The 23,656-nt window shown below is 38.6% G+C and overlaps 3 protein-coding genes across 4 annotated transcripts; 2 read left to right on the plus strand and 1 right to left on the minus strand.

Moving 5' to 3' along the window:
* Positions 1-5,777: 5,777 nt before the first annotated feature.
* Positions 5,778-11,009, minus strand: LOC125208918. Of its 2 annotated transcripts, XM_048108446.1 has the most exons (4): positions 10,942-11,008; positions 10,745-10,818; positions 6,103-6,244; positions 5,778-5,967 (listed from the first exon to the last, which is right to left on the minus strand). In XM_048108446.1, exons 1-4 carry the CDS (start codon positions 11,005-11,007, stop codon positions 5,929-5,931), a joined length of 321 nt encoding a protein of 106 aa, XP_047964403.1. In that variant the 5' UTR covers position 11,008; the 3' UTR covers positions 5,778-5,928. The 2 variants fall into 2 exon arrangements, with proteins under 2 accessions (XP_047964403.1, XP_047964402.1); XM_048108445.1 differs by lacking the exons at positions 5,778-5,967; positions 6,103-6,244 and adding an exon at positions 10,266-10,577 and having other exon boundaries at positions 10,916-11,009.
* Positions 11,010-17,178: 6,169 nt separating this feature from the next.
* Positions 17,179-18,123, plus strand: LOC125209510 (G-type lectin S-receptor-like serine/threonine-protein kinase At4g27290). The gene has a single exon (XM_048109111.1). It carries the CDS (start codon positions 17,179-17,181, stop codon positions 18,121-18,123), a length of 945 nt encoding a protein of 314 aa, XP_047965068.1.
* Positions 18,124-18,192: 69 nt separating this feature from the next.
* On the plus strand, positions 18,193-20,783 carry LOC125209511 (G-type lectin S-receptor-like serine/threonine-protein kinase SD1-1). The gene is made up of 7 exons (XM_048109113.1): positions 18,193-18,439; positions 18,525-18,656; positions 18,723-18,844; positions 18,967-19,177; positions 19,250-19,493; positions 19,592-19,742; positions 20,366-20,783. The coding sequence occupies exons 1-7, from the start codon at positions 18,193-18,195 to the stop codon at positions 20,681-20,683; spliced, it is 1,425 nt and encodes a 474-aa protein (XP_047965070.1). The 3' UTR covers positions 20,684-20,783.
* Positions 20,784-23,656: the final 2,873 nt, after the last annotated feature.

A 23,656-nucleotide genomic window follows, 5' to 3' on the forward strand; every position in this document is an offset into this window, starting at 1 on the left:
GGATATGGAGATTTGTTCGTAGAATTTTGAGAGATAAGAGAAATAGAAGAATAAGAGACAACACAATGGATTCCACGAAAAGTAAAGAATAAAAATACATAACGATTATATATTTTAATAAAGTAATGTTATTTGGGTTTGCATTTGGGTGGCACCACTCATAAAGTGACAATGTGACAAAAACGTAACATGCAATCTGCGATACATAGGTAAGCAATCTGCGATATATAGGCAAACAACTCATCATAAGGTTCCAAACAACATCGATTCGAAATCAGAGCACTATGTAGACACCATAGTTAAAATGACAACCTAAGCAAGCAATCTGCGGCACATAGGCAAATAATCTATAATACATAGGCAAGCAACTCGGCATATGGTTCCATAGTAAGAACAAGAAGAAAAAACAAACTGAAGTTCCCACAAGTCGGGATACCCAATGCTATCAAAACTAAACTAGGAATCAAATGAACAAAAGGAAGAGCTAAAATAAATAGAGCAACCATATAGTCGCAGACAATCCACGTCTCTGCGTCAGAAACGAAAGTTAGGATATCCCAGCTGGTCCATCCTAACAAGGTAATCGGCAGCACGGTTTCCTTCTCTGTAGATGTGTGAGAATCGAACCTACCGCTGAGAAGTCATTCTACGGATCAAAGCCATATGATGCCTAAAATCCGCAGAACCAGACTGTCCAGATGACAGTAATGTAACCAGAGCCGCTGAATCAAGCTCTATCCAGATGTGTGTAGAAAGATCCATGTCCATCTCCAAACCTCAAATAAGTGATGAGTGACCTGCCATATAACATGAGTATGACGAAAAGGTCGACCGCGATGCTTGCAGTCGTTCCTTTCCGTCCAAAGAAACCAAACAATCAAACAAGGAACTATAAAACTAATATCCATGACGGGAGCCCTAGAGAATGAGGATATCCGCCAGTGACCTAGTCTAAGTGCAATATCAGTGCGCGTGTGAATCGGTGTATGCGAGGAAGGGAACCAAGCATCAAAATACTCCCACACAGAAATCGCCGACTGACTCGAAAGAAAGACGTGACTAAAAGACTCAAAAGTCGGAGGCCGACAACACTGACACCTAGACACTAATTCAATACCCTGATACTACAACTTCTCATACACCGGCAGCCTACCATAAAGTAACCTCCAAATGAAAATCGAGATGGTGGAGGTCATCCCCTCATTCCAAATCAGCCCCAAATTCTCATACTTCGGCAATCTAGTCTGGATGCTCTCCCAAGCTGAGGTCACAGAGAACTCGCCATGGCTAGTTAGACTCCAACGCCTCACATCCTTTGCCCCCACCTCGATCGGCGTAGCTATGATCTGATCGATCGTATCGAGAGGTACACCAAACCTGAAATATAGATCATGCAGCATATCCTCATCCCATGTATGCTCATGCCGGTATGATGCATCGGCCTAAGATTGAGGAGGATCATATCCCGGGATAGAGCTAGCCCCAAGCCAGACGTCATCCCAGAAGCTGATCTTCCCCTCACCCAAGGACCAACGAATATAATAATGCATGAATAACCAAATACGACGCAAACAACGCCAAGTAGGACTATCATGTGACCAACATGCAGATGTATGCAAATGACAGAGAAGGATAATGTACTTCTGGGTCATGAACTGGCCCAGAGAGAATCCTGCGTAAGGAGCCTCCACCACAGTTTGAATCCAAAAGCCGCTGCCACCTCCCGGAACCAACGAATACCCAGACCCCCCTCTGTCACTGGGAGGTAAATCTGTTTCCAAGAGATCCAATGCAGCTTCCTCTTTTCCCCCACCGTACCCCAAAAATATCTAGCAAGAATTCGCTCCAACTCATCAAAGAACCCAGCCAGTGTTATCTTAATCAGAGCAAGCCGCCCCCCAAATGCGAGGTGACGATGGGACCAAGTGTGTATCCTATCTAGCATCCGTTGCCTGAGAGGCAGAAGATGATCCACTCGCTTTGCCCCTCGGAATATCGGCACTCCCAGATATGTGAAGGGCATCTCCCCTCTCTGAAAGCCTCCAACCTCCTCCACAACATCAGCAAACTCCATATGCTCGTCCACCAAATAGAAATGAGTGTTCCCATTATTCACCATCTGGCCGGACACAGCAATATAGTGGTTCAAGCATCCCACCAGTTTCTCCTTGTGAGCTCTAGAAAAAATGATAATATCATCAGCATATGAGAGGTGAGTGATAACCAGTGCTTTTTTTTGACATCTGTAGACCATCTCCTTATCCCCTTTGATCAGTCTATAAAGACATCTCGAGAGGTAATCGGCTGCCAGCACGAAAAGGGAAGGCGATAATGGGCCCCCCTGCCTCAACCCCCTAGAGGACTGAAAGAAACCTGCCGGACCACCATTCACCAAGATCGAAAACCAGCAGGACGAGATGCATCTGCTAATCATTCCCACCCAAGCCGGCGAGAATCCCATCTTCTCAAGGACCTTCAGCAAGAAAGGTCACTGCACTCTATCATATGCCTTCGCCATATCTAGCTTGAGAGCCAGATTAGGCGACCTACCTCTACTGTTGAGTTACTTCCCCAAATCATGTATCAACTCCTGGGTGAGCAAGGCATTATGATGTGGATCCATGTATTTTGTGATCCATTTCCCAAGGATTTACCCAATTTGTAGGTGATTGATCTAATATTTTTGTGAATTAGATTTTCTATTGTATCAATAATGGCAACCCAACAAGAATTTAGGAAACTAAGATGATCAACACAAGAAGTAACATTGGATAGAGTGGAAATTGTGATACATAGTCATTGATGAGGCAAGCTAATACACTTACAACATACTAACATGCATCCATGGCTAGATCTTCAAGGGAACCACAAACCTCAAAGCATACCTCTACTTGATCCATGCTTGAACTAGCAATTGATGGAAATCCCATGCTTGAACTAGCAATTGATGGATTCAAGCAACCTAAATCTAGGAATTGGATAGAAACCCTCTCCAAGAGGAAACAAAGCTCTCAAGCATATAATTCAGCAAAAACCTAAAGAAAAGAAATGACATCAAGAGGTATTTATACTATGGGTCCAAAAATAGAAAGTTGGCCCACAAAATCTAAAAAATCGGCATAATCGCCCGGTTGGGCGTTTTTCACATGCCAAAATGCCCGGCCCGGGCGTTTTCCCTGTCCCCGGGCGTTTTGCACAGTAAAAAACGCCCGGCCGGGCGTTTTTCCCGAAGCTCCCGGCCTTCTCTGCGCAACTTCCGTAAAACCACCATAACTCCCTCATTCGGACTCCGATTGGGATGTGCAAGATACCCACGCGAAGCCGTTTCCAAGACGAAGACAATGGTGGTAGTTTCATAGCTTTCGGATATCATCTCGATAGGACGGTTTTCGGTTGAATCCAGCTGTAGCTGAAATCCTTGACGCACGGCCTCCATGATCGTATCATCCTCCCCTTCTTGGAAAGGATTTGTCCTCAAATCCGAGCCTTCTCTATTCCTTGCACCCTCGGGAGGCCCTCTAGCTTTATTGGATCCTTGGCATGTCTTGTCTTTCATCCTTGGGCCCCAATCAACCCATGGTTCACGCCGAAGAGAGGACCCTTGACGTCGAGCACCCGTGGTCATATCACATTATCACTAAGGAGCCTTCCCTAGATGAAACCACTCTGATTCAGTGCGATGACGAGGGGTAGAAGAGGTGCCAGTCTCGATGCTAAGATTTTTGTGATGATCTTATTCGTGACATTGCAGACACTTATCGGTCTGTAGTCCCCCCACGCCGGCTTCTTCAGTATGAGAATGAACATTGTTGTCGTGAAGCTTCGAGGCATGAATGCCCTACTAAAAAAATTGCTTATACTTATGTAAGTGTAAATTGCTTCTAAAGTCATGAAATTTGCCAAAATTTTGATTTTTTTCCTCAACTTTAAAAGTTGCATGAAAAGTCATGAACTTTACCGGGTGTTGCAAATTTCTCATCCAACCCGACCCGGTAAATTTTTGATACAAACTAATCCTACGTGGCTTGTCGGAGGCATGACATGGCATATTTTTCGGAGCTACATAAAACGATTTCCTCCGCTTCTACTTCTTCAGCAACATCTTCCGCTTCTTCTTCCGCCACAGCCCCCTTGGGAGGCGGAATACGGCGAGGATCAGGAGATATTAGTGGGTATTCTTGTATTCATTTAATGAGCGCAGCGGAAATTGCATACAAGAATAACAGATCTAGATACATAATCATATTGCAAGTTGAGCATGTAAAACACAACGGAACTAAATCGTTGAGCATGTAAAACACAACAAAACTAAATCTTACTTGTTGTGTTGTTTTCTTCTTCGATTGAATCCTGCAAATTGAATCCAAGTCTCTCTACAAGCCTCACGTATTTTCTCTACTATTACACTATTTCTCATCCTCACAATAGAGAATAATTAACCATCCATTAAATAGATGAAGAGTCACTGGGGTTCCATGATTGTTGGGCTTATGAACTAATATAATTGTAGCCCAACTATAATTACTTAATTCATATTAATCTAATTCAAGTACATTTCCTTTCAGATGCACCATTGCGCAGGGGCAGCAGCACACCGCTGCGCACTCCCCCGCCGTCTCCCCATCATGCTCGCCCGCTTGCTCCTTCTCACTCCGCAATCGCTCGACGTCTTCGATGAAGTCGTCAGCAGGGGCTGCCTCCACGTAGCCGCCACCGATTCCACCGCCGTGACTCTCGACATTGACGGAATGATTATCCACATGAATGGATGCCGACTTTGCAATTAAAGCTGGACTCTAATCACTGATTAAACTTGCTGAGAAACTGAATTAGAGAGAGAAACTGAATCGAGATTGGAAATATGAATGTGAATTGCAAACGGAGGAAAACAATTTATTTTTAACGCCGTGTTTTAATTTAATTTGGTCAAAAACAATATTTTACTAATTATTTTTTTTAAATATGATTTAATTTTAGTTGGGGAGGAAAAAAAATTATTAATGGAATGCACAATCATCGTGCCACGTCAGCAAGAAGGTAATTTATATATTTTTAAAAATATCAGCTCGCCACGTCAGCACAAGTCTGGCCGGAGACTCGAGAAATCGACAACCGAATGTAAAGTTCATGATTTTTCATGCAATTTTTAAAGTTGATGGGAAAAATCAAACTTTTGGCAAAGTTACCTTTGAAGCAATTTACCCTTTATGTAATTGGACTTTACTTTGCTTTAGTTGCCAAAGAGATTGTAAACAAAATACTCATTAAAGACAAATTATTATTTGCTTTATAGTACTCTCCATGTCCCACAAAAGATGTCACATTTTTCTTTTTAGTTTGTCCTATAAAAGATGTCACATTTCTCTTTTTGGAAAAAGTTCTCTTTCATATAAATATAAAAATTATATTTTCTCTCTCCATTTAACACACAAAACAAAACCTCCTAAAATCTCGTGTCGTCCCACAAATATGACATCTTTTGTGAGATGGAGGGAGTAGTAAATCATTGGGCTTTATTATATTTATGTAGTTAGACTTTCTTTTAATTTATTTTTCTTACTTACTTCCTCCGTTTCCTAAAAATAAAAATTTTAAATAAAGGGAATATTTTTTTCTCTCTTCATTTAATCTTTAAACATCAATTTCCTAATTCACGTGCCCAAAACATTTGATCTTTCAACATCAATTTCATGAATTAGATTAAGACGATGTGAATATCAGATTATGTAAATAATAAACTTTTAAAGGTGCGGGGTAAATCAAACAACCAACCTATATCGGCTTCATGAACTTTGGTCCGATTACAATTTAAACCAATGTATCAAACGGAAACTTCAAATATCTACTTTATTTATCCAACATACAAATCCTCGCTCATATTGCCCAATATTGATAACAAGCTATGTTAGAATGCCTTGTCCCCATGCTTCAGTCTTCGTCTTCGTCTTCGTCTTCGATCAAGTTGAACTATTCAACATGAATACATTACTCATCCATATCCATATAGAATAAAATTTGACAAATTATATCAACAACATAAATATATTACTCATCTAGATCCATAAATAAGCAGCAGTAACTGAGAATGAAAATGAATATTACCTCCTCAACATGTGTAATTCCATTGAGTTGAACAAAGCTCTCAACAAAAGGAATGAGCTTTGGATAAATTGCATATTTATTGCCACCATGATTCTTCAACTCACCAGTGGCACGATCAAACACCATTATGTCATCAGTCAAGCTTGCATGCAAAGTACAATAACTTACCATCAACTGGAAAAAAATAATGGCTGCCCAAAGATGATATTTATAAGGATGATAAGTAAAAGGATTAGTAAAGCCTACAGGTTTCTTATAGAAGTACTCAAGAGCACTTAACGAGCCTTTATACTCTAGAAGATCAAAATCCTAGTGGCGTCCACCTTTAGGATATGGGAATGTGGATAAGGTTTCAGTTGAAAAGTCGAAAGAAAGGATACCTCGAGATGTTCCACAGTAAAAAACATGAGATACGCAAGCACGACTAACTTCAAAAATAGTAGGTAACTTTTTGGATGGTATTATTCTCTTCCAGGAATTAGTTTTGAGTGAATATAATTCAATGTGATAACTCACGCCACTGTATCCATACAACTCTGTTTCGTCTAATAAATAGGAGCGTGCAATATGCATCACTTTATAATCATCACATTTGTGGTCATACCACATTCCAGAATGCAGCAGCATTGTATAAAGACGAGGAAGGAGTCCCACAAGGGGCTTTGGGAGGATCTTGTTGGAAAAATAAATTGATGTGTCCCATGTATGTTGGGAAGAGAATGTTTGGAGTCCCAACTTGTTGGGAAGAGAATAACATTTATATTGTGGAGTTCCAATAAGTATAGTTCCTAGGGTATATTTATATCTAGGTCCTATAAATATCTATGTAGTATGTATCTCAAAGAACAATTCAAATCTATCAAAATGTAGTCTTCAAGAGTTCTTTAGTTTTATTTTCCGCATTTTACTTTTCAACATGGTATCAGAGCAGGTTTGATCCTTACATGGATCGATCTGTGTCTATAAAAAAAAAAAAAAAATGAAAACCCCCTCGAGAAAAAAAGGAAGGAGGCAACCAACTTTGTTGGGAAAGTGTTGGAGGAATTTGTGAGTATAGATCCAAGTTGGTGAATCTCACTAAGGTTAGAGCTCTCTAGAATGATCTTTCGGAAGTTGAGGGCTGGAACTATGCCCGACGGGAAGTTCTTCACCAGCAAAGTGACGGCATAAAAAGACCCGATGGATGAAGCTGTTGCTCTACTAATGACCAACCGTGGTGGAGATGGCAGCGGCGAGAAGCAAGGTTGGTGGCTGAACAGTGCTGGCAGCAGCGGCATTTGCCCGCTGAGTGAAAGAGCTGTGGCGCTAGATGATCGAAGCGAACAACGCGAACGATGGAGTTGTGTCACCGCGAAAAAGCAGTGGGAAAATCAGAGGCAATTACCTCACAAGGCCCTTGTTCTGGCGAATTGGGAAAAAGAGGAGATGAAGTCCCTGAAAGCAGCTACGCGCACAACCGCAGTCAAGAGAAGAAAACAGAGGAGTAATCCTCGGTTTGTCCGGCCGAGGGGGAGAGGACTACCGCATCCGGAGAAACCAGAAGGAGGCATCTCGACGGAAAGGAGACATGACTGAAGTTTACACCTTCAACTAGGCTGTAAACTTGGGTGTCGGAAAAGTGTTTCCAAATGGAGGTGCAAACTAAAAGTGATTGGCGCCGATGAACAGATTGTCACCAAGAAGAGAAGATTCAGGAAATGAGTCAAAGCAGAAGATTTATCCGGTAGAGGGGGAGAGGAAGTACACTACCGGAAGATTCGTCTCCACTTCTACCAGCCATAGTGGTGTGTGCAGCCAGTTAACCAGAAAAGAAAGCAGCTACGAAGGAGGCGCGGTGCACGATTGACGAAAGAGTCGAGGCTTGAATCGGCGAGGAAATCTGTCGTGATGACGGCAAGAGGAGAAAGCGAAGTGAAAGAGTGGTTGGAGAAGTTTCACCGCCGGCTAATGGTGACACAATTTGTGAAGGGATGACGGGCAGCCAATCTAGTAGCCGAGAGGAAGAGGCTGCCCGGAATAGGGGAGCACAATACCACAGAAGCAGGTGACCGGAGTTACAAATGATGTTGTGCAGGTGATGGAGAAAAGATGGCCAGCCGTGATGAGGAAGGAGAAGTCGAGACTTCCAGAAAGGGAGCCGAGAAAAAGCAGTCTTTGATGTCGGAAGTGCAAGTGTACAACACAAGAGCAGATCCAAAATGAAGTCTTTAGTCAGTGAATCATCCGAAAGAGAAGGAGAACACTACCATTGTCGGATGATTTAACCCACCGCCGGAGAAGGTGAGTGAATAACGAGGGATAGGCGTAATGGTGCCTGGATGAATGCTGAGAAGAGAGCAGCGAAAGCAGCCCGTAGAAAATGGGCCGCCGAGAAGGGCAAGGCACTGATCAAGCATATGCAGTCGAGAAAGTTGCACCCTGCAGAGCTGAAGGCCTGTGTTAGGGAAGATGCGACAAAGGAAGCAGTCACCGAGAAGATATCGCTGGCTGTAAGGAGCCGCGAAGTTTGGCTGCGACTCACCGAAGGAGGCCGCCATGATGAAACCAAAGTGAAAGGTTGATTGGAGAGGTCTCACCATTGGAAGAGCAGAGGTCGCCGGAGGACAGGTTGTGCAGGAGTTAAGCCTTCTCAGTCTAGGGTTTCCAAAATAGGATAAAAGATGGAAAGAAGAATCATGGGTCATCCTCCATATCTTGGGCCCAACGTTAAAAAATGGCTCAATCATATTGCCCACAAGATTTGTTCTATATAATAAATGCAGCCTCCAAGAAGTGTGAGTTGGGCTTTCAGCTAAGCTCAAATTTGAAGAATTGCATCAAGACGATGTCTTTTGCATAATGCATATGAATAAACTCCTCGACAAGAGTCAAAACTGTTTGAAAAATTGAAGATGGCTCCTAATGGCATGAGCTAAAACTGTCGAAGATGGCTCCTAATGGCACAAGCTAAAACTGCCGAAGATGGCTCCTAGATATGAGCAAAAATTGTCTAAGAACGCTCCTAGATACGAGTTAAAACTATCTAAGATGCTCCTGGATACGAGCTAAAAATGTCTAAGAAGGCTCCTTGACATGAGTTGAAACTTCCAACCAAAAATTGAATAACTCTATGACACGAGTTAAAACTGTCAAAAAAAAAAATGAAGAAGTTCCTTGAAATGAGTCCAAACTCTCAATGATGAAGAGGTCCTTCATAAGAGCCTAAACTTTCAATGAAGAAAAATGAAGAAGCTCCTTGAAAAGAGTTTAAACTTTCAATGAAAAAAAATAACTCTTTGATACGAGTATAAATTATCAATGATGAATTAAAGAAGCTCTATGATACGAGCATAAACTGTCAATGAAAAGTGAAGAACTCCTGAATACGAGTATAAACTATATGTCAAAGTGAAGATCGTGCAAGTTAAGTGTCGAAAAAACTCGATACTTAACTTGAGGGGGGGTGTTGGAAAAATAAATTGATGTGTCCCATGTATGTTGGAAAGAGAATGTTTGGAGCCCAACTTGTTGGGAAGAGAACAACATTTATATTGTGAAGTTCCAATAAGTATAGTTCCTAGGTATATTTATATCTAGGTCCTATAAATATCTATGTAGTATGTATCTCAAATAACAATTCAAATCTATCAAAATGTAGTCTTCAAGAGTTCTTTAGTTTTATTTTCCGCATTTTACTTTTCAACCGATCTTATACTTAGGGCTGGAGAAAAATACCGAAAAAATGATATATCGCTCGTATCGTATTGAAAAATATCGAAAAATTATCGAATTTTCGATATATCGTAATTTTCGATACGATACGATATCGTATCGAAAACTTTCGATACGATAACAATATGAATTTCCTTATATCGCGATATATCGTTTTATATCGAAAATACGATATATGTCGAAAATTTTTGATATATCGATATTTTCGATATATATCGATATTTAACGAAATTTTCGATATATATCGATATTTAACGATATATCGAATTTCGATACGGTATATCGAAATATCGATACGATAACGATATGAAATTTTTTTATATCGAAAGTTCGATATATCGAAGTTCGATATATCGAAACTTTCGATACGATAACGATATGAAATTCTTTCATATCGATATTTTCGATACACGATACAACATTTTCGATACGATATATCATATCGACCCACCCCTAGTTATACTCACTCATTGTTGGGTTCCAAAGAACATAACCCAACTTAATACTATGAAAAAGAAATAGACCATTCGAACTAGCCCCAGTGAAGCCATAATCATTCACCAGAAAAGAGGGGAGACATTTGTAATATTTGGGTGGCATGGTGTTGATGGTGCAATCCTCTTCAAGGGAATATGCAGCAAAGTAAGAACCAAGAACTTTATCGCGACAATAAACATAGTATATGTGAGGCTTGTTTGCCTTCCAAAGTTGTGAGAATGGAGAGAATGATTGACAATTAGTCTCGGATACGCAGGAAGCTATCCCTAAAAAAATAAGATAATTAAAATGAGGTGATATAGCTAATGCACATACTTCGTTAAAGTTTGCTAAAGTTTGTATCTTTTTTATCATTCCATTTTTACATGTTAAGAATAGATGTGAAAATGTAATTATAGCATAATAAAAACAGAGAATTGAGTTTGCAAAATACCTGTGGATTGATTTGTTGGATTTGCAAAGGGTGTGTATAGCTTGTTTCCCCTGGCACTCGTAGTTTCCGCGTTCCTGTCAAAAAACACAAACAATTCACAGTTCAAAGAAGAAAAAGGCAAGCAATTGACAGTTGGATTATATATAATTTTTTTATAATTAGAAGCTGTGCCCTGAAAAAGAATTGGTAGATCGAACGGAATTGCAGAGAGGAAGGCAGCGCGTGGCGGAGGTGGCAAAACGTCCCAAGCGGCGGGCAGCCATGCTTTCTGTCAACGAGTGGAGAAGATGATTACATTCATTTGATGTGGGCTTATTTATATTGGGCTCTTAGACTAACAGAACTACAAAACTTAAAATGCAATAGAAAAAAAAAATAAGTTAGTCATGGGCCAGCAATAGCCTAGCCAAAAAATAAGTCAGCCATAGGACTAGAAACTGCCTATCACATCATCAGGCCAGAAACCGAGCAAGCAATAGCCTAGCCATAGGCTAGCAAAATTATAAAAAAATAAAAAAATAAATTACAATTACGCAAAATACAGAATTAAATTTACGACACGGATACGAGAAAATGCAATAATATTATTTAAATTTAAAAAAAGTACATTAAAAAAAATTACATAATTAAAAAAAAAAAAAACCCCTCCTGCCTCCACACACGCGCCTCGCCTCACTCCTCGTCGCTACCGTCGCCGCTACCCGGGAACCCAAAATCTGCTGCATCTGAGTCCTCGGCGTCTCCCGCCTCCCTACGTGCGGCAACCATCCCGTATACTCTGAAGGAGATCATGAAGAAACCCCTTCTCCACAGGGTCAGTTGCCACCCGCCATTCACCTATGATTTTCCACATGTTCACCTGCGTTTGTTGACGCGCGAGGTGGGAGAGCTCGGCTGACGACTGGCCAGTAGAGGGATGCCGACTGGACCTCCTGAGACCCGTGGGCGGAACTCCTAGCTCCCCGTAGCGCCCTCTTTTGACCAACTGGGCAAGTGCGGCAAGTAAACGTTGGAGGGGACGGGAACTCCTGAGCATCGTCGGGGAGCTCGTGGGAACCACCGCTACTGTTGTAATCACCGGCGAGGTTCAGTCGCTGCTTCTTTGGCCAGCCAGCATCGACACTCGCCTGAAACTTCTCAGAATCTATCAACACCTCATAGCAGTTCCAGAAGGTGAACTCCTTATAAACCCCCTTCAAGGGCAAGGAGGCCTACGCCATCCTCCTCACATCGTCGTCAGTTTGGCCACTGGTCTTCATGCGGAGGTGGTTGGCATACAAGCCCGCAAATCGGGAGACTGCAGCCCTCATTCGGTCCCACTGCTTCCGGCACTCCTCCCTGTTGTGTGGTTTCCCGTCTGGAAAAATCTCTTGTAGGTTGCTGCTATTTTAGCCCACAAGTTGATGATCCTCTGATTGTTCAACTGGAGGGGATCATCGCAAATACTCACCCAAGCCTTGGACAGGGTGACGTTCTCCTCATCTGTCCACTTCCTCCATACCTTACCCGAACTGCCGTCATCATCCAGCTACGACGACTCGCCGACCACCCCTTTGCCCTTGCCCTTCTTCTGTTTCTTCGGTACGCTCCGACCCCGACCTACTCCCCCTGTTTGAATGGAAGAGTCCTCCACGTCTATCCCCAACTCCTCGAAGGAGAAAGTTTCAACCCCAGTGTATTGCGTCTCCGCTGAGGTCGATGTGTGGGAATAAGCAGTCAAAAAGTCAAGATTGGGGCGTTAGTCTCCCCTCCCCCCCCCCCCGGATCCCCGGCTGCATCCCCGGCATACTACTACCCCATGCTGCCATCCCCGGCATCATCTGCGGCCAAGGGTACATATTGTAGTACCCGTCCATCGGACTCCATCCACCTCCCAAAGGGTACCGTGGGAGTTTGCGACCCGCTCGTCACAGGAGCAGAGTCATTGTTGTTCTCCATTTCGCATTATTGCTCTTGTACATAAATTAAGAGAGAGAAACTCGTTAAAACAAGTGGTGCAAATGAAAATGACGTTAAAATCGCGTATATATAGAGTTTCGAAAATAGTGGGCTTGCCCATATTATTATAATAATATTAAAAATGATTAGTTAAATTAATACTCCGTAAAATTAATAACACTACACGTACATAATTGAAAAAAAGTTAGTTGAAGGGAGATAATCGGAGCGGATTCCTTACTCCGCAATTCCTATTCTACTCCTTCTCAATTTACTCACAACAAAATAAAATAATATCATAACCATGGATAATTTTAATAAGTGATGGTGGATTATTTTATTTTGTTGGAGTGTGGAGTAGGAGTGGAGTAAGAATTGTGGAGTAGGGGATCCGCTCCAGTAGATAACAGTAGACAAGGATGCCGAGATAGCTAAGTTGAAGGTACACGAGTGTAACAGCCCGGATTTCTAGGGTATAATAAATACGGCGACTGCTACCAAAACGGACTTAAAAGCAATAAAAACATAGGCGAGGGTTTCATTTAAAGAGATTTGACCAAAGTATTAAATGAACTATCAAAGCAATAAGTCAAAGGTTTAACCTAGAAAATCAATGAAGAATAGACACCATAAACTATGATAAAAAATCAAGGGTTCGGCATACATTCAACAAAAACCGCAACATGTCTCAATCTTCTATACCAAATGGAACAAGTTCAAAATAGCCAAATAATACTAATAAGTTTCATAAATTCAGCGAAAACGACCAAGAGAAAGTGAAGCCATGTATGGAGACACAACTACACTCGAAGTTCAAAACATCCATCTTAATTAATTAAATGTGCTCAACACCCGCCACCCTCGCCGAACCCCATAAAAAACACTGATAGTATTTTGAAAACCTGAACTCTTTTCCAAAATTTTTTATTAGTTATGCCCCCCTTTACCATGTGAACTGGGTTTGCATTTATTTAAAAGAATATCATCAATAAAAAAAATATTTTCAGCCAAAACAAACCCCCAATTTCCTCATCAATTTCCACAATCACAATTTTCCGGTCCCCAAAAAGTGTGGTCACTTTTCCCAAGCCCGCCGACTAGCGGCGGTCCCGATCCCACCGGTTACCCCCCTTTGGTGGGGTTTACGGCCCTAAACCCCTGTTAACATATCCATGCCTTTTAAATGGAGAACTCTAAAATGGGCATCAGCAACATTCACAAATAATCAGGCATGGCAAAAAGTTTTAAACCCCCCTTTATCTCCCACATTCATAAATTTGCAAATAAAAGAGTTTAAGAAAAACCCCACCTCTTTTCTTGATTTCAAGACGCTTTTTTCGTTATCCCTGTGAGTTTCACCTTTTAATCACATAGGCACATATCACAATCAGTTTCAACATCAACTCCTAAATCATGCATTTCAATGTTTCCCCTTTTTTCCCAGATCCAGTTTGATCAATCGAAAACAAGACGATTCATCATACTCCTCCGTTTTTATATTAGGGGAACCGCCTTTTTTAAAAAGAATTTTGAATTTAAAAAATAGAAAAAAAAATGGGAAAGAAAAGGTAGAGAATAAAGATAAAGAAATAAAGAGGATAATAAAAAAAGAAAGGGGAAAAAGTTACCATAAAAACGACTAAATTTAAAAAAGAAATTCCCGAAATGGTAAAAGACTCAACTAGAAGAAATGGAGGGAGATTTTTTTTATTTCCAATCCAGATCAAACATCAACTTGTCACACAGAGGGCGTTCACGTGTCACACAAAAAATGCACACGCACGCACGCCCCAAAATATTTTCCATATCCCTTTTAACCCACTTTCCTCGATCTAGACATGGGGGGGTTTAATACCCTTTCTTAGATGGGAAAAATTAAATATAGGGACCCTTTTCTTGTCAAAACGAAAGGGAAAACAAAGAGGCGTTCTTCAAAAATTTTAGGCTCAAACCAACTCTTTCAAAAATGAAGAATTATAGAAGAAGATTGAGAGAGAGAGAGAGAGAGAGAGAGAGAGGGCGTGTCTGGGGGTGGGGGGTGATTTCTTTTGGGGGCTAGGGTTAGGTTTTTCTCCTATTTATAGGGTTCAATAAAATCTTTAGGTAATTAATTAGGGTTCAAAATTTTGGGATATTACAACGAGTGCCTCGTTCCTCGTATACTTATCGAAACCACTCCTGTCTGGGATCGCAAGAACAGATCCAAAAGCCAAGAAGCAGCTGCATTCAATTAGTTCACCACATGTTGATCATCTGCATTTCTCCATAATAAAACTTTCCTCTTTTGAAGGTTTATCAATACGTCATTGCCTCACATATTTATCATTCCTTTACACACACAGTCACACACTCTAATGTGTGTAAATAAACGATTGATGATCCATTTTTGCTAGAGGTCTGCAATTTGCAGTAATTTAATTTGAGGTTCTACACGAATCAAATTAATAATTATGTTATTATGTATTTATACATTATTTTTAAAACGTTTATATTAATATATGATTTAAGTTTATCATATTTACTTTTATATCTCCAAAATGACTAGGCAAGATTAACAAATTGATTCCAAGATAAAAGTGCCGTAAGCCTATAATTCCAACATAAATTAAGAGCAAAATATTATACTACCTTCGTCCCGCATTAGGAGTTACATTTGTTATTCTGTACTCATTTTATAAAATTAATAATAAATAGTTAAAGTGGAGAAATAATAAAGTAAGAGAGAGGAGTCTTCTCCACATTATTTTTTCTCTTAATTACTTTGTTATTTCTATAATTTAACTATTTATTACTCCCTCCATTCCATAGTAATAGAGTCATTTTGTTATTTTGGTACGTTCCATAGTAATAGAGTCATTTCCCTTTTTAGTAAAAGTCAACACATTTTTTCACACCTACTTTACTCTCTCTTAATCTCTCTACCTTTTTCATTTTTCACTTTATTCTTCCTTTACTTAACTCACCTAACACAATTTTTCTTAATCTCCGTGCCGGAAAAAAACGTCTCTATTACTATGGAACGGAGGGAGTATCATTTTTATAAAACGAGTGCAGAAAGCAAATGTGACTTCTAATGCGGGACGATGGTAGTACTTCATCCGTTCCTGAAAAATATGAACATATGGTTTGACACAGATTGTAGTGTATAATTGATAAAGTAAGAGAAATATAAAGAGTAGTGTAAATAATGTTAGTGGAGAGTGGATTTCACATCATTAATAATATATTGTAATGGTATAAGTTGTAATGTAATGTGTAAAGGTAATGTGGTATTTAATTATTCTAAAATTAGAAAATTTATAGTATTTTTTAGGAACTGATTAATAAGAAATACTCCCTCCGTCCACGAAAAATAGGGCATATTTGCCATTTTTTATTGTCCACGAAAAATAGGATACATTCCAAAAATGAAAGTTTTCAACAACTTCTCTCTTACTTTTTTTCTCTTCTCTCGTACTAATAATATTGACCTCACGTTCAACTAATACTACTTCTCTCTTACTTTTTTTCTTTCTCTCGTACTTTTTTTTCTTTTCTCTTACTTTACCAATTCTATATTAAAATTCGTATCATTTACAAAGTGTCTTATTTTTTATGGACGGAGGGTGTATGGTTTATACTTTCAGGTTTCAGGTACAGGGTGTAATATATATGTATAGGCTAATGAGTCATAAAGTTCTGGTAAATAATAGTCTCTGAAACAGACGAAATAGTCTGTGTCATCTTTAATTTTGACGCAACTAAAACTTTAATACATGATAATTTACTTTCGAGCAGCCACGACCCACGAGGATTTAAAACACACAAAGTAAATAGTCAAAATCCGAGTTGGTAATGTAAATTATAGTCAAAATTGGAAATAATTTTAAAAGACTAATAAAATTCCAACCACAGTGATCCCAAGTCATACTTTTTCTTGCCGTAATATTACAAAAATTTCAACGGTCACGTATGATGTATAATTGTGCAGGTGTGAGGTCTCTTCCTATGATTTTGTAGATATTATGAAAGTTTACTTTTGTTTGTTTACTAATTAATGATTTCATTTTAGTTATTTTGGTTTGAATTAAATATTACTCCACCACTTAATAGATTAAATTTATTTAGATTAGCTTTCCAATTCGATTGAAGATATTCTTTTCATCCAAAAAAATAAGCTTATAAATGGACGAAGCAAATTTTAATGAGAAATTGGTAAAATAAGCGAAAAAAAGAAACCGATAGAGTTTGAGAAAAAAAAAGAGTAAAAGTGGATTAAGTACTTATAAGAGAATAAGTGCTATAGACAATTTAATAATTTAGATTTGTAAACTCATGTTTGTGTATTTATTAAGTTATGTTTTGGTCATTCTCAAAAGCGACTTATTTGTTGATTTTTAAATAACACGAGATGCTGATTTTTCAGTTTCACATGGTCAAACCCGATTTGAGGCAGCGGTCTCCATAAAACTCTTGTTGTTGATGGAAACTGCAAAGCTAGTAAAATAGTAATGCAAATGGATCAGCAACTCTTCACAAAACTGCTCTTCTGTTTCCTCACCATATTCAAACTCTGCATTGCTGCACAATCTGATCACACACTCTCTCCAAACCAAACTCTTGTCGATGGTCAGCTTTTAATCTCTTCCTCCAAAATATTCGAGCTCGGATTCTCTTCTCCAGCCAACAACACCCGAAGATTCCTCGTAATCCGCTACCGGAACACCCCGGACGTGTTCGTGTGGCTCGCCAACCGAGAAACACCGCTCACTGGCCGACAAGGACGCCTCACTCTAACCAACAACGGAAGCCTAATCCTCACTTCACCACACCTCACAACAACCTTATGGATTCCGAGTTCTGATGCTACTGTATCATCTCCAACTCTCCAGCTTCTGGACTCTGGCAACCTCGTCCTCACAGGGGACAAACAGGGGACTTATCTATGGCAGAGCTTCGACTACCCGTGCAACACGCGCCTGCCTGGCATGACGATGACTGTCGATCGCGCTAAATATCTGACGTCGTGGAGAAGTTCTAACGATCCGTTTCCTGGTGAGTACAGTTACGGGATCAGCAACGAGGGATTGTCTCAAATCGTCGTCGCTAAGGGGAAGAAGAAGACATACAGAACCGTGTTTTGGAATAACGAATTCGTCGGTTTTCCGAATTTAGGAGAGAGGGCTTGGATGACCGAGGCAACGTCGAGGAAGGGGAGATTGGTCTCGGTGACTAATCCCATTGACGATCCAGGGATCACGAGGATCACGTTGAATCCAGGGGGCATGGTCGAGCGATTCATGATGAATGAGAGGAGAGATGGCTGGACCTCCATGCTTGCTTCCCCGCGGGATTCGTGTGAGGTCTATGGGAAGTGTGGTGGCAACGGTATCTGCAAGGTCTACATGACCCCGATATGTGAGTGTCTGAAGGGATTCAGGCCGAGGGCCGAGACGGAGTGAGCGGTTTATGAGTGGAGACGAGGTTGTTATAGAGATATTCCGTTCGATTGTCGGACGGAAGATGCATTTATGAGGTTGGATGGGATTAAGTTTCCGGATTCAGTTGATTATAGGTTGACTGAGGGTGTCAGTATTGATGAGTGTGGGAAACAATGCTTGAGCAACTGTAATTGTACGGCTTATGCTGATCCGTATTCGGATAGTGAGAGCAATTGCTTGATGTGGTTCGGGGATTTGATAGACTTGCGCGAGGAGGGTGGCCAGGGAGATGGACAAGGGCCGACTATCTACATTCGCATGCCAGCTTCAGAACTCGGTAGGATGAGTATCAATTTTAGAGTGTTTCTTCGTTCGTATCATTAATGCTGGTACTAAATAACGAACGTTGTGTTTTGTGCAAGAACATAAGACATATTCCCCCAAAGGGCCGGCAAAGGGGAAGCTAAAGCTTATATCTGTTGTTGCTGCTTCCGTGTTTGGAGTCGTGATATTGGCTTTACTAATAATGGCGCGGCGCAAGCGCAACAAAGAAGGTCACATTACTAAACAAAGGAAGTATATATGTATGTGTTCAAATGTGTAACTAACTGCTTTGACAGCTTCTAAGAAGGTGGAGGAAACAGAGTTACCTTTATTCAATTTGGCAACCATTGTAGCAGCCACGAACAACTTCTCACAGGAGAATCTCATTGGAGAAGGGGGGTTCGGTCCTGTTTACAAGGTATGCTGTATAATTTTTTGTTGGTTAGATCATGCGCTAGGGTAGATAACTCATTATCTGACCTGAAATGTGTGTTTTGTCTTATCTATTTTCCCTACCAAACGGACCCTTAATAATATTAGGGGCGCCTATCGACAGGAGAAGTATTTGCAGTGAAAAGAATGTTGAGAACATCGAGACAAGGCCATGAGGAGTTCAAAAGCGAAGTGTTCTTGATTTCAAAACTGCAACACAGGAATCTTGTTAGAATTCTGGGATGCTGCAGTGAAGGAGACGAAAACATCCTAATCTACGAGTATATGCACAACAAGAGCTTGGACTATTTCATTTTCGGTATGATCAAAACCTTTGAGCTTGCTTTTCTACTCTTTTCTTTTACTAATTCAAAACCATTAACACTTGCAGATCATAGCAGAAGTGCAGCATTGACCTGGCCGAAGCGCTTCGCCATTATTATGGGGATAGCGAAAGGCCTTCTCTACCTCCACCATGACTCGAGGCTCAAAATCATCCACAGGGACCTGAAAACAAGCAATATCTTGCTAGACGAGAATCTGAACGCGAAGATTTCAGATTTTGGGTTAGCAAGAATGTTTGAAGGGGATGATGATCAGATCATGGCAAGAACAGAGACAGTCATTGGAACATAGTAAGCTTCTTTCTTATGACACACACATATATATATTTATGAAAAAAAATGTTTAGTTTTATAGAGAGACAGGACAGGCTAATTCATGATACCAACAGTGGTTATATGGCTCCTGAGTATGCATACCAAGGAAAATTCTCCACCAAGTCAGACATATTTAGCCTGGGTGTAGTGATATTGGAGATTGTGACTGGAAAGCAGAACAGAAGCTACAACCATCCTTCTTGCCTTCAAAACCTATTAGAACAGGTGAAAATAGTCAATCATAGTTAAAAAACTATATTCAAATCAATTACTAGAATATTAATTGATGATATAATGATTAGTTTTGTTATTATTGATAATATAAGAAGTCTGGAAAGAAATTCTAGGTGATATAAAAGCTGAAAGTTAGCATTATTTTCCTTGTTTTAGATTATCTGAAATTTCCAAAGCCAAAATTTCGATTATCTGAAATCTTATATAAAATCCTAAGGTATCATCACAAAGCTCTGTTGAAAGCTTTGTAAATGTTGATCATAGTGTTGGATTTTGGTAATTAACAAAATAATTTATAATGTGTTGTTATGAAACACTACTTTTTTTTAACATTTTTAACGTTTTTCGGTTCGAATTTGAATTCATATACCGCATCCCATTAAAAATGCAACGTCGAGAGCTTTCTAATGGTACATTCAAATTTCACATCGAACTCCAAAAACCTAACTCACTGCAAATGAAAATTTCACGAATGTCTAATTATAAAAAATTCATTTATTTTTACTTAAAATATTGGATTGGTTAAAAATCAATATTTAGATATACTATGTCTATATCCAATTAATTCATAGAAATAGACTTCAAGTTGAAGCACTGATCATAGATTGATGCAGGCATGGGTTCTTTGTAAGGAAAACAGAGAGTTGGAGTTGTTGGATCCAATCTGTAACAACGACACTTGTTCGCGTGTGAAATCACAAGCAAAGAGATGCATTCGGGTCGGGTTGTTGTGCGTGCAGAATGCGGCCGAGGAAAGGCCTGTGATGCCCTCGGTGTTTCTCATGCTGAGCAGTGAGGACGCGGAGTTGCCTGAGCCGAAGAAGCCCGGGTTTTACATGCAAAGTGGTTCCAGTATTTCGCACAGCGATACTTCAATGAACAAGGATTGTAGTTGCAGTGTGATTACTATAACTGATATAGAAGCAAGGTAGATATATGCCATTTCATAAATTCTTCCAGGTTCATTAGAGATTTTAGTACTCAATTTCAGGAATATTTAGGGGAGCACTAGGGCGCATCCTTAGTTAGAGCGCTAACGTACATCCAAACTCGTGTTGTCATGTGGTACGAAAAATGTAATATTTTAAATACTAAAATGCAATATACATTTGTGAAGTTGAATATGTATTTCCGCATATTACATTTTAGTATAGACAAATTGTATTTTATATTGTTGAATTTTGCATTTTAACATAAATTGTTTACGATGCAAAATATATATAAAATGCAAGTTAAACGGTCTATATCTAAAATGAAAAACTCAACAATAAAAAATATAATATGCCTATAACTAAAATGCAATATTCCGAAATGCATCAATCACTTTTACAAATATAAATTGGATTTTAGTGTTTACAATATTGTATGTTTGTGCCACGTAGCAGCACGAGATTGGATGTACATTAGCACTTTAAAGTTAGTTAGCATATTAGTATATCAGAAATCACATTGATGTATTAAAAGATTGAAATATAGCATCACAAGATTATATTTCGACCCTAAACCCTATCAATTAGAGAAATTAATTGAAATGAGTGGACTGGATCTTATAAAATCTCTGTTAGTTACTATAAAAATATTGTTAATGGTGACATTGACAATTGACAAAAGATGGAAATCAATATATATTTATTTATTTTCGAGTTGCTGTTGAAATTAATTAGTTTCTTAGTTACAGTTAAAATTAATCAATTTTAAACTAGATAATTAATTAATTAAATTGGTCCGTTCTACTAAAAAGTGCTCCATTCAGTTCTCTCGATCCGGGGGATAAAAGAAACATACCTACAATTTTGCGTCTTCCTTCCACATTATAATTATAACAGTACTTTTAAAAAGCTAATTGTTGCGCATAATTGTAATTGTAGTGCATAATTGTAGTAAGTATATCTGTATATGTACGTTAATACTTTTAAACCTAAACTGAAACTTAAAAAAAAAGTTATTTACCGAGCACCACTACCAAGCACAGTTAAATGTGTTCGGAAAATAGCGAGCACCTTCAATTGTGTTCGGCAACATACCAAGCACAATTGAAGGTGCTCGGCAATATCAGAAACGGGAGTGTTAATTGCGAGCAATTCTGAGCATGTCAACCTGTTCGGCCCGGCAATCTATCAACAATGGCAAGCACCATTTATGTGCTCGGGATATATTAAAATAAAGAATTGTGAAATTATTCATAGGAATATATACTTTTTCACTGATATAAGCAAGCACGATGCATGTGCTCTGGATAAAAAAATAGTACTTATTAAATAAATTAATATTCAATAATCTACCATAGAGTTAGGCTAGCAAAATTTGTAAAACTCCAATTATTACAAAAAAATATAGACAAATTTTTCCAATTTAGGCCATCCATCCACCAAAGTTAGAATAATTATAGAAGATAAAAAAGTTTAAATCAATACTAATCATGTACATCATTCTAAATATAGACTACACAATCCACTAACACTACTTTCACCATATTTTCTTTCTCTCTTTTACTTTATCAATTATGCACTAAAACTCGTATCATTTATAACTTTGTCTATTATTTATGGAGGTGGAGTAATTTTGTATATGTATGTACAACTTATTTGTATATTTAGGTATAGTTTGGTGGCTATACTAATTCTGGATTAATTTATTTAATCTACATTTATTGTCACTTGATATAGTTATCTCCAAAGCCCATGATTGAGGTGTGGGACGATGAAGTCCAAAATTATAAGCTCTAATTTCAGATAATGGACTATTTGGTCCGATTATTTTCCTTCATCAATTTTGCAACGTGAGACCATCTTCGATTATACATCGAAACTTATTTTTGGTGTAGACAATTTCTCCAACCATATATTAAATTTAAACACACTTTTGGATTTTTCATGGAATAACCTCATATTTGGTGTTACTGCATGCAAAATTTATATGAAACAAATACCCAAAAATGATGTAAATTTTAAATATAATGTAAATAGTTGGAGTAAAACTATTTTTTAGAGTAAATGATTGAGTTTGAGTTTGAGCAAATGGTTGGAGTAAAACTATTTTTTAATGTAAATGATTGGAGTAAAACTATTCAAAAATATATTTGAGTTTGAGTAAATGGTTGAAGATAGCCTATTAACGTCTTTTTTTTATACAACTACCCTCCTTACTAACCTTTTTTACACAGAAACCCTCGTTTTCTGTACAAAACAACCGATCCTTAATTCCCAGAGCATAATTGTTTGGAAACTGACCTCAAAACTCCAATGACAAACGTGTCTTGAAGAAATTGAATTAAAAAGTGTACGAATCTACAACTAAAACCATTGCAATTCTCAATAAATAAACGTATACATACATAAATTTTTTCAGGTATTATATATTTTAAATACTACAGTAATTTAATTTACAATAAATAAATAAGTTGCATTTTTTTTAATAATTTAGAAAAAAATAACATTGTAAAATTAAATATCAGAATTATATTTAAATAAAAGTGTAAATCATATCTGAATTTACATAAATATTTGAAATTGGACTTTTTTACCGTTATGTTTGAAATATAATAAAAAAAAATTAGTAAGAAAAAACATAAATGATAAAACCAATTCAATTTTATATTAAAATATATGAACATTATATATGTATATTTGAAATATATTCATCTTTGTTTTTAGAGTGAACTATAAAAATGGTTCTTGGACTATGAGTTTATCTCCCTATAGTCCCTGGATTTTAAAAATATCATTAGACATCCCTGGATTAAAGGTTTATCTCAAATTTGGTCATTTTGCCATTTTTTGATACGAAAATACCCTTTTAAGCATTTGGACAATTTGGTCTTTTTACACTTTCAACATTTTAAATCTGATATTATTTCAGTGTTATACCAAATCTGATATTATTTTGAAATTATCATTCTTCTTTCC

The sequence above is a fragment of the Salvia hispanica genome, chromosome 3 (genome assembly GCF_023119035.1).
Source record: "Salvia hispanica cultivar TCC Black 2014 chromosome 3, UniMelb_Shisp_WGS_1.0, whole genome shotgun sequence".
Classification (NCBI taxonomy): Eukaryota; Viridiplantae; Streptophyta; class Magnoliopsida; order Lamiales; family Lamiaceae; genus Salvia; species Salvia hispanica.

Coding starts and splice junctions, on each gene's coding strand:
- LOC125208918 (XM_048108445.1), bottom strand. CDS start 11,007: ATGGCTGCCCGCCGCTTGGGACGTTTTGCCACCTCCGCCACGCGCTGC. Junction 10,819..10,915: donor TCTACCAATTCTTTTTCAGG/GCACAGCTTCTA, acceptor GTTTTTTGACAG/GAACGCGGAAACTACGAGTG. Junction 10,578..10,744: donor TCCAACAAATCAATCCACAG/GTATTTTGCAAA, acceptor TTATTTTTTTAG/GGATAGCTTCCTGCGTATCC.
- LOC125209510 (XM_048109111.1), top strand. CDS start 17,179: ATGGATCAGCAACTCTTCACAAAACTGCTCTTCTGTTTCCTCACCATA.
- LOC125209511 (XM_048109113.1), top strand. CDS start 18,193: ATGAGGTTGGATGGGATTAAGTTTCCGGATTCAGTTGATTATAGGTTG. Junction 18,440..18,524: donor CATGCCAGCTTCAGAACTCG/GTAGGATGAGTA, acceptor GTTTTGTGCAAG/AACATAAGACATATTCCCCC. Junction 18,845..18,966: donor GGTTCGGTCCTGTTTACAAG/GTATGCTGTATA, acceptor TAATAATATTAG/GGGCGCCTATCGACAGGAGA.